The sequence below is a fragment of the Bombus fervidus genome, chromosome 12 (assembly GCF_041682495.2).
Source record: "Bombus fervidus isolate BK054 chromosome 12, iyBomFerv1, whole genome shotgun sequence".
Taxonomy (NCBI): domain Eukaryota; kingdom Metazoa; phylum Arthropoda; class Insecta; order Hymenoptera; family Apidae; genus Bombus; species Bombus fervidus.
The window spans coordinates 7,809,978-7,820,245 of NC_091528.1; the positions used below are offsets into that span (position 1 = coordinate 7,809,978).

General features: G+C 36.2%; 2 protein-coding genes and 1 long non-coding RNA gene across 4 annotated transcripts in view; 1 reads left to right on the plus strand and 2 right to left on the minus strand.

Annotated features, from left to right (window-relative positions):
- Clc-a (chloride channel protein 2) overlaps positions 1-6,807 on the minus strand; it is a 33,534-nt gene extending 26,727 nt beyond the window's left edge. The window contains exon 1 of the mRNA XM_072013814.1: positions 5,512-6,807. Within this exon, the coding sequence (XP_071869915.1) occupies positions 5,512-5,571 (60 nt within the window). The 5' untranslated portion in view covers positions 5,572-6,807. The remainder of the gene's footprint in view (positions 1-5,511) is intronic.
- A 959-nt stretch (positions 6,808-7,766) lies between these two features.
- On the plus strand, positions 7,767-9,050 carry LOC139992722 (uncharacterized). The gene is made up of 2 exons (XR_011801187.1): positions 7,767-7,912; positions 7,967-9,050. It is a non-coding gene; the product is annotated as an uncharacterized lncRNA (long non-coding RNA).
- On the minus strand, positions 8,137-10,192 carry Syb (Vesicle-associated membrane protein synaptobrevin). 2 transcript variants are annotated; one of them, XM_072013850.1, is made up of 3 exons: positions 10,067-10,192; positions 8,649-8,968; positions 8,137-8,573 (listed from the first exon to the last, which is right to left on the minus strand). In XM_072013850.1, the coding sequence occupies exons 2-3, from the start codon at positions 8,962-8,964 to the stop codon at positions 8,530-8,532; spliced, it is 360 nt and encodes a 119-aa protein (XP_071869951.1). In that variant the 5' UTR covers positions 8,965-8,968; positions 10,067-10,192; the 3' UTR covers positions 8,137-8,529. The 2 variants fall into 2 exon arrangements, with proteins under 2 accessions (XP_071869951.1, XP_071869950.1); XM_072013849.1 differs by lacking the exon at positions 10,067-10,192 and adding an exon at positions 9,333-9,498.
- Between the last annotated feature and the right edge of the window lie 76 nt (positions 10,193-10,268).

Below are 10,268 nucleotides of genomic sequence, written 5' to 3' on the forward strand. Positions count from 1 at the left end.
TGTCTTACGATATTGAGCTAAATTTCTATTTGAATGTTTCATAATTGTACGAGAAGAAGAGACGGTTCGTGACTAATTGCACACTTTGCATTTTGGAATGTTACTAGAATTTTTAACAGTGGAGGGGGAAATGAGTATATCATTTAAGAGACTCGGAAGAAATGATTCAAGTGACAGAATATGAATCATTGCAAATAAGAATTATGTTCAAGCCGAATCCTTATTTTAATCTAAAGTTTCGTCTCAATTGGTAAAATTGGAAATCAAGTTACGGGTAGTGTCTCGATGATCTTCGGTGATCGTATTATTCACAGTATTTTGAAAGCTAATATGTAATTAGATTTAACGAGTGTAACAAATAAATCATATAAAATAGAGAGAAAACAGAGAGAAAACAAACCATAAGACACTGAGTTAATTTGTGAAAACTATGAATAAAAATACAATCTGTATGCTTTCAAACATTAAAAATACCGTACTATACACAGTCATATATTCATTTTATAAATTCATAATTCAAATCATAAAAGCGTAACAAAATCTCCTAGGTGAATACAGACTTTTTTATTCACTAATTTTTAAAAGAAGTTTCTTCACTGAACTCCACCTTTGATGAACCTAAAATTGTGGGGCGATACTGACCATTCTAAATATTCGATAAATTCATAATTTGAACTACAAAAAATTTCGAATGGCATCAGATGGAAAATAGGTGAAATAGGAAAATACATATCCAACAATTAGCAGCCATAATTTCATCAAAAGCTGTCACATATCACTTTGCGCATCATTATAGTCAACTGTCAATATTTGCGTTCCAGTTATTTATGCGAGGTCGTTATATACAAACTTATGTATATAGCATGTACACGAACTGATATACGTAACAACAATTTAACTATATCGCTTGCAAATTAGGTTGCTAGAATAGGACAAAATTTGTTTTCTATTCAGCTCGAAGTTACAATGCATGAAAAAATATCAAAGATTGCCTAATACGACATACTGAATTGCGTCTAACGAATTGGTCGAGAACGAAATAACAATAAGCGCAGAAATACCATGGTAGAAGTCACTGGTTTATTCATAGACTTTTTTGGATCAGTTTCTATCTATGTTAAATAGCTGGACCTTGGTTTTATCGTCCGAGAACCTCGATATGACGATCTCTCATCGAGAACTGTTATCGACTTCGTACATATATCTCGTCAAGGACATTCTGTGATAAAAACGTCGAACTAATCACGACAATAATTAGACTCGTAAATTTTCGTTCACATAAATTCGTCGTTCATATGCATCTTGAAAATCTGTTGGGACCAATCAGGTGTTAAAACGACCTTGACTTCGATCTACCCGAATGCAATAAAATTTTATGCACTAAAAGCGTTCAACCATCAACTAATTAAAGTAGTATTTTCATGCTAATTTATTCTTACTTTTTATATTGTTTCAAGCTTTCTCAGCTCAGAAATCGAATTGCTGCATTGCCCATTCATTTCCGTTTTATCTATTTCTACGAAATTGTAAATTTTTATTGTCGATATTTCGCGGAAAAGTCAAGATTACTGGCTAGCAGATTTAAGCTTCTTTAATATCATTGTCAGGTTAATAAACTTGTACATATATTTACTTATCTTTATAGTTAGGCTGTATAGTTTCCCAGCGTAGTGATGGTAAAACTGTATGCAGATGTAATATTACGGAATTAGATAGAAAAATAAATAAATAACGAGCGAATACATTATTCCAAACGAAGGAATAAAGTTAAAGAATTAAAAATTAGGAATAACAAAGTTATGATATTTATACTGAAACAATCGATCATGCGCTGTTTCATTACTGAAATTCTGACGCTATTTCGCAGAATTTGCAGCTCGCGTCGGAATGTTTAACGCGATAAAAGATTGATTTATTGCAGATAAACGAATTAGCAGGTCGTGAAGAAGAGAGAAACAAATGTGTAATTAATACAGTTTATCTCACCTTCCAATGTAATTAGAAATCGACTAATCACAGTAACAACTTATTTAAAGTACTCGTTAATTAACAATGTAAATTCCGGTTACGTACATAAATATATTCATATAGTTACGCGTTAATCGAATTTATCCAAATCAGAAGTACAGAAAAAAAAAAGAAGAAAGTGATATGCTTCTTGGTATTGCTCGTGTCATCATGGTACAGAAGTATCTCGTCTTGTGTCAACCTTAGCAATTATCGCTGCTTATGATTATCGTGACTTAATACGAAACACTGTTCGAATAATAACTACAGTTTGCCTAAAAATATTCAGTTCAGTTATTAATATTTTCTGCGTTACCTGCTTCCGAAAGTTCAGTAATTTTTAGGATTTACAAAAATTCTTTACGAGAAAAATCTTATTTTTATTAGAAACATTTGTCCCAGCCAAGGAATTTTTGAACGCATAAATTATTTTGAAAAAGATATGCGAAGAACTAAAATAATATGGAAATTATTTTGATAATACAACACGCAGTTTTATTGGAAAAACGATGCTTCACACGCATCAACCTAATATTACAGAAAATGTCGATGGTTAAACGAACTAATTTACGTTCGAGTGGTCAAAATTATAACCAATATGTTGTGATTACGCTATATTTTCCTTTCCTTTTCTTCTTTTGCTTATCGGTCAAGAATCTACCGGTAAGGTAAATCGCACAGGAATTGCATAATTCAACGTCGTTTCGCGCTAACAAATCGAAGTATCGGCAATCGGAAAAAGCGCTGCTTGCGATTGCATCATGCATATTCGATCGCGTTACTCAACGAGCTCAGCCGCCTGGGAAAAAAGAATATTGCGTTGTTTTTCGACGTATCGGAAAAATAAAAGGAAAAGCGGAGGAATGGCGCGGAATTTCGAGCAAAGCGTTAATCGACGTTAACACGATGCCAATAGCGATACACGTCAGTTGACTTTGAAGAAAACAAGGAAACATAGGACGATTAAACCAGTTCCTTGAAAAAATAAATTTAAATTTCAAATTTTGATTTCATCCTGGAAATCAAGGTAGACAAATATTAAATTAAGCAAGAAGCAAAGTATTTTTAATTGAACAGCATAAAATACATAAGAGAATATTCACCATTGAACCAACCAGTACAAAGATTAAATTACTTAATTGATCGAGTAGTTAATTCACGATGAATGATTTACTACATCGTACCAACCATCAATGAACTGTAAGGTGAACGTACTCTGAATGAAATACAGAAAATGAAAGAAGAAAAAGAAAGTAACGAATGACGAAATGATCTCAAGTAATTTAAATAATCGCTGATAACTCAAGAAAATGCAAATGGAGGATGATAATGAATGAGTTCTCGAGAAAGATCAATTTCCGTGATGGATCGAACAAGAAACTCGCTACTATACCGCTTCAGAAGACGGGGCAGGAGAAAAAGGTACAGGCCTCCTCAACAGAAGGATGTAATTTACCGGTTTTTGTTTCTCCTGTGTGTCTGCCAATAACTGTTACGGTGAGATGACTTTTTGTCTAACCTTTCGGCGGATTGCAGTACCAGCGATCGTGAGACAGTAGTCTATTCACTCTATTTTCAACATACATATTAAAACACCGATTCTACGAATTATCATCATTGAAAAACAGCGACAGCATACAACAAACGAGAGTTTTATTCGCAAGAAAATAAATACAGAACGGACGACATAAAATTTGTTAATTTATTTTTCTACTCTTTAGGAAGAATGTTAGGAGTTTATTTTCGTGGTATTTTAATAAATAGGTAATAAATAGGTAGAAATTACAACAATCTAAAAAAAAATGAGTAGAATTTTTTCAAAAGAAAACCTTACATAATGACAATCGTCCTAAGTTTTTTTTTTCACAATTATTATTTTCGTAAATTCGAAGACAGCACAAGCAGAGATATCGCAAAATGGTACCCATTTCATAAAAAAAATAAATAAAGAATGGAAAGTACAACATTTTTTTTTCTGTTTGTATTTCTTTCGAGAAGAACCTTGCATAATGGCAATCGTCGTATGTTTCTTTTCGTAATTATCCTTTTCGTGAATAGAAAGGCAAGAGAAACGGAAGAGGTCGAGAAAATGGCAAGCTGCCCCGGAATTTTGCAGAGGGTGTTTCGAAAGTGACGCGACCATTCGAGGACGCAGTATCTTCGCGCTTACTATAATACAAGGTCTAAAAATCCATGGCGAAGTTGGCAGACACGACTATTATTATATTGTTGCAAAATCAAGACTGCACGTGAGGGTGAAAAGAAGAGAAAACGTCATTAGTCAGGCGAATCACGCAGTCAAGACGAATTGACTTTAAAATCATGAGGAAATATCGTGATTTTTCTAAGACAGAAACGTACAAGAACATAATTTATCGTAAATTCCTAAACGCTGGTTTAATATAGAACCTGGATTGAATCTTTAAAACGTTCTAGAAGTAGTTTAATGTTAAAGACTATTAGCTTATTCCGTTATTACTCGTTGAAATGGACGTCAGTCAGTTGAAATTATTTCCATTTCATCTACATACAAAATTCCGATAAGAAATATTAGGTCATACATATTTTACACATTTTAGCCGATTCTTCGTTACAAAATCTACTACAATTTCGATCAACTTAATTTTAATATATTATCAATATCAATGTTGTACTTTTATTTTTTATGCACGAGATATCCCATATCTGTTTTAGTTTATCAGATTTCGTCTTCGTTTCTCAAAAAATACAATGCGACTCTCATAATACCGAATAGTTCGTAACTAACTAAACTCTGCTAAACGATAAACATCGTTCTACGAGTTTCTAGGAATCCCGTGAAATCGGAACAAACAGGCGAATCCCCTGATAAGAGATAGCTTAAAATTGAATGGAAAAGCATCTATAGGTTTCAGGTTTTTAGGCCGCGGACAAAGATGAATATCGGATCGCGTCTAAAGCATCATGATTCACGACAATCTATGACATTCTATGCAAGCAAGCGCTTGCCTGTGACGATTCCATAAATTAGCGAAGACCGATCTCTCAGGTGGTGATCAGCTGACAATCAGCTGAGAATGGGTCGACGAGAGAGCGTGGGCACGGTATTCAAAATGCACGCGAGAAAGTAGACGAGCACGTGGTGTCTCTCTGTCCTCGTCTCAGATACAAATCCTGCTCCCAAGCGAACTATTCGCGGCTAGCAGCGCACCGCAGCCAAGAATAAACATGAAAATAGGTTCGCAACCCTTACTTGGCGTCGCTTTCGCCTAGCCCTCGTCACTATAAATCATATAACGAAAACAATCAACCATATCTATCGTACAATTTATAGTAAATCAAGTTGGTTCGTCATTCGCGTCGAAGATTGATCTATTGCATCCAGTTTTCTCTTAAGAATGAAAAATACCTCACACTGGTCGAACATTAAAAGAACGAACAAGTGTTAAGAATTTAAGAAACAAAATATTACGCACGATAAATGGAGATAGTCTGAGGAGTAAAAATGACGGAAGATGAACTTACCAATGTGTTTTGATATCCCAGACCATATTCTTCGTTCGCCTCGCTGCCGGACGATGCCATGTTGGATCTTCAGTTGGTCGAAGATCGTGCACGATTCGATTTCGAAACTTAACGAGACGTGAGAGGATCGGAAAATGGATAGCTCGATAGAAGAAGTCAGGGTAAATACCAGTTAGATCAAAACTTCACTAATGGTTATTGGTCGTTTAAACCAGGCGATTCTTTCTTCCTCTTCCTCCCCTGTCTCCACGGCTTATCGTGCACGATCCCCGCTTTGGACACATTTATCGTCTTCCCTAGAACGATCTTCGAACTTCTTCAGCCAGGCATCGACCACCATTCGACTCGTTCGCGTCTCGCCAACTCGACGATACTTTTGCACATGTACACCAGTACAAAAACACGATACCACCCGACTGTTTCGTTCGTTCCTCAATACATGTTTATAAAGTAGCAGATAAGTGAGTTACACGTGGAACTACGTAAACGCTTCGACGAAATAACGTTTCGTTATACGGACGACTATGGGCAACTATCAGTTTCGTCACAGACAGTTTTTCTCTTCTTCCGTTATTCGACAAGAAGTATCAGAAGAGGCTGATTTACGAGATTTCGTTGTTTATCCCGCCTCGATCGCGAACATTCCAACAATTAATCGTATCGTGTCACGAGCAACAGAAAAATAATTAGTTCCAAAAACGACGCTGTGTATCTAGCTAACGCGGTTTCAAACACGCGCACGATAGCCACTAGCCGCTCTGAGACGCGCGTCGAGACCGGGTGCCGAACTACCAAACAGAAAGAAAAACAACTAGCCCCACCACACGCTGCCACGAAAATTCTACGATATACACTGCGCCACTTTCGCGTTCTGACTCTGATTTTCGTGAGGACTTTCGCAAGGAATTTTCTCCATAAAATATTGTTCCATCCGCGATTTTCTCGTTAGTTGATTTATGAGTTAAACGACCCTTAAAATCGATCGAAAAATGGTCAAAAGATCGGACGAAGACCGTTGCAAACGTAGGAACAGTGGTTAGCGATCGAACTAATCCTTCGATAATGGCATGGCACAACAAATTCGCGCTGAAGAAATCGTACAAGATGATTTTCTTTGAAAACTTTCACTCGTTCCACAACAGACTCATTTCCGCGATTCGTTGTTCGACGAATGGATGTTAAGAGGTAAACGATCGAAACGGTTCTCAGTGATGGAGACGATCCAAAGGATCCCGAGGGTCGTATGACCTACGATATCGGTGACACGAGACGCGCTTCCCAAGCGACTGTCCGGTTGGACGGTCGTCAGCCGACTGATAGGTGTATGAATGAAGCGACTGGGATTTCTGCCTCGGTTTACAGGAAAAATCGGAATCCTGTCCCGTCGGTTGACACTATTCAACACGTGACTTCGACTTCGCCGTTGTCTTAAGCGACCATTCGATACCTACGATTTCACCGTTTTCGTCGGCATAGCGCGACAGTGATTAACACACTGGTAAAAATGATTCGAAACGATCGAATATAAGAGAGTAGATAGAATTGTTAATCTGCAACGAGTTCTAAGATAATTCGACCGGCGTATCGATTCGTACGATATACTTACGCACTATCTCTTGCACGCTCTCCGGCAGATGTAATTATGTAATTCGAGTTAACTGGGATTGTCTGAGAACAGTTGACGCGCAACGGAAGCTTGATCGTTCACGAAATATTCCCATTTACGGCACGGAATGTAACGGAAGTATAAGGAAGGAAATTACGAGTTAGGATATCCACTCCACAAAAATTTGTGTCTGTATAACTTCTTCGTATTGACTCAAGCTGCGAGATAACATGGTGAGTAGTTAAATGACCGAGTGAAAAAGAAGAAATAACGCGCGTAGCTGACCATTTTATTTTCTTGTACCGTTAAATCGTCCTTCAATCGCGATCACGGACATCCGACCTTGACCATCGACTTATGACGTGTTTCTCCCTTCGAAGTTTTAGTATTACTTCCAGGGCCATTCGACCGAACTCTTCGTTAATTGGCCACCGATGATGCACTAATTTCATATCGTCCGATATTTTGACCGGTCGGGTCAAATGATCGAAAACATTGACTTGGATTGTAAACCGAGCGAGTCACCAAGTGCGCAGACGTATACGTTGCCTACGTATTAAACTCAGCGAGGTGTAAACATGATTAATTATCAGTTTCACTTAAAAACAGTACGCAATATGATTTGAAGAGACACGGAGAGCAAGAGCAGGAAAGTTTGTGAACTTTCTACGAGATAGAAATTGGATTTGTCTTCGGTAGAGAATGATATCGAGAATCGAGGATCGAGTTTCACCGAATTCGATGGTCTTCGTGTCACTTTGGCTTCGAGAAGCATGACGGTATTCACAGGAGAATGTTAGTACATGAATATTTATGAGCGCGAACATTCTAGGTACGTAATCGCGATAGGCTTTGAAATCGGACGGTTGCATTGGCGGTGGATCGAATACCTTTTTTTATCGTTTGGCATCAGTGTGTTTATACTACGACGTGAAAATCACACGTGGGATCGATGGGCATTGATATCTGGAGGGAAGCAAGGCGAAACGGAAGCCTGAATTATATTAAGACCGATGAAAAAAAGTATAAACGTTATATTATATATTATATATCATTAATAAATGTACAATGTACAATCGAAGCATTCTAACAAGATAAAATTATGAAATGTATTGTCCATTTACAGATTTACAAAAGGCCACCCATATTAATACTGTAATTAGTATGATAAATTGTGCGTTTGAATATATTTAAGTCTCAAAAATATATATATTTTATCCCTTGATCTTTCTCTTTTTGTTTGTGCTACTTTAATCGCAAATCCTTTGAACAGGACTACGAGTCGTGACTTTTCAACTTTTATGTTATATCTAAGTTTGTGTGTGCCCAGCCCTTACTCTGCTGGAATAACTTTCATTTTTGGATATAAATTAACAACCCCAAAGCATTATGTCCCATTTGGTACAATGCGATCAGTTAGAAGAGGAATTGTCAGACGAGCCTGATACAGTTGAAACTATTGTAAACATTAAAAAATATTTGTTTAAATCTGTAATTCAATGTTACTACTATTTTTATAAATATCACTCACCAATGATAATGATAAGAATAATCACGCAGATGATACCAATAATGATCATCATTTTAAGATTTTTCCACCAATATTTTCTTTTTAATTTTCCTGCCTGCTGCTCAAATTGGGTCGCTCCCTGTTGCAAAGCATCAGCACGATTCTCCAATTCCGATAACTTTTGATCTCTTTCTAATACTTTCTCCACATTTACTTTCATTATCCCCACAACCTCGTCCACAGTTGCTTGTGTTTGTTGCAGCTTTTTAGTGGAAGGTGGTTGAGAATTGCGAGGAACACCTGCCTCTCCATCTCTGGAATTGCCACTGCCGTCCATATCTCTGCAACCAAAGAAATCACATGAAATAAATATGAATACATACATAAAGTCAGCTTTTATCGATACTTTAAACCAAATTTTAATATCGGCTTTTAGTAAATTATAATAATATGTACTGAACACACCCATAACCTCGAAATTCGCGAGACATTTGTACGAACGAAATTCATCAACTAGAATTTTGTACAACATGTTATAATTTTTTAATAAATACTATATAAGTGTAAAACTATCGCTAAAGTAATAATAACATAATACGATATACTAAAATACGTACGTCTGTTTACAGTTATGTGATATGATTTTATTAAAAATACTGATTTGTATTACATTTTAAAATAGGAGAGAAAGTAATGAAAACTTACTTTAAGATGAAAGGTTTATGGAAAATTTAATAGAGATGTAAATTGTTTAAAAATGACAGGTATCACCAAATTTTGCTTCGATGACGAATACACTTTACAACTGTACATGACATTCAATAAAGATGGCGATGCCCATGACGTCACATTTATTATAAACACTCTTAGGAAATTAACAACAAGAGACTAGATTCCTTTTGTAATCTAATTTTTAATTCACGGGTTATTACTACGTGATATGATCATTCGATTCAGACATTTTCTACAACGTGGATTTTTAAAATTACAGTGACGCGAAGCTCAAATTCAAATCATGCTGGTGCTGCCATCTTAAAGCAATTATGTGCATCATACATGCATTTGAAAGTTTTGACATTTCTTTCTACTCTACTTTGTATTAGTCTGAAAGTTTATGATTTTATGAGATACTTTAATTCTATTACGACAACAAATATTCCTACCTACTAATAGATGACATATAAGATAAACATATAATTTTCATTTTTGCAAATCAAAGTCTATAAAAATTAACTGCAAAGAATAACATACATAATTATAAATGCATCTGTAATATTTAAATACAAATCACAGCGAACTGCTTATTTAGCTTCAAAATGAATCACAGATACTAGCAACTTGTATATATTGGAATGATTGAACAATGGTAAACTATCATTTCATCTTTCTATCGATACAATCTTCTCGAATCTCATAAAATATACGTCTCAAAAACTCACCAAACGAACGATCCATCTTGCGTTTTTCTCCGCGTACTTTCGACATTTTTGCGAAGCAAAATTCACGATGGCACCCTCGCATCGCGACAAAAATCGTAACGAGGACATAAATAAAACATCTTGCGGATGCTCGTGCGCGTATTCTCATCGCGTTACCAGGACCGTACGAACGTACCTCGCGGAAGTGTACTTCCATACGAAA

What these genes read in the sequence shown, in the direction of transcription:
- Syb (XM_072013850.1), bottom strand. Translation starts at nt 8,964, where the DNA reads ATGGACGGCAGTGGCAATTCCAGAGATGGAGAGGCAGGTGTTCCTCGC. An exon ending in TATTCTTATCATTATCATTG is followed by an intron (nt 8,574 to 8,648) that starts GTGAGTGATATT and finishes TGTTTACAATAG; the next exon opens with TTTCAACTGTATCAGGCTCG.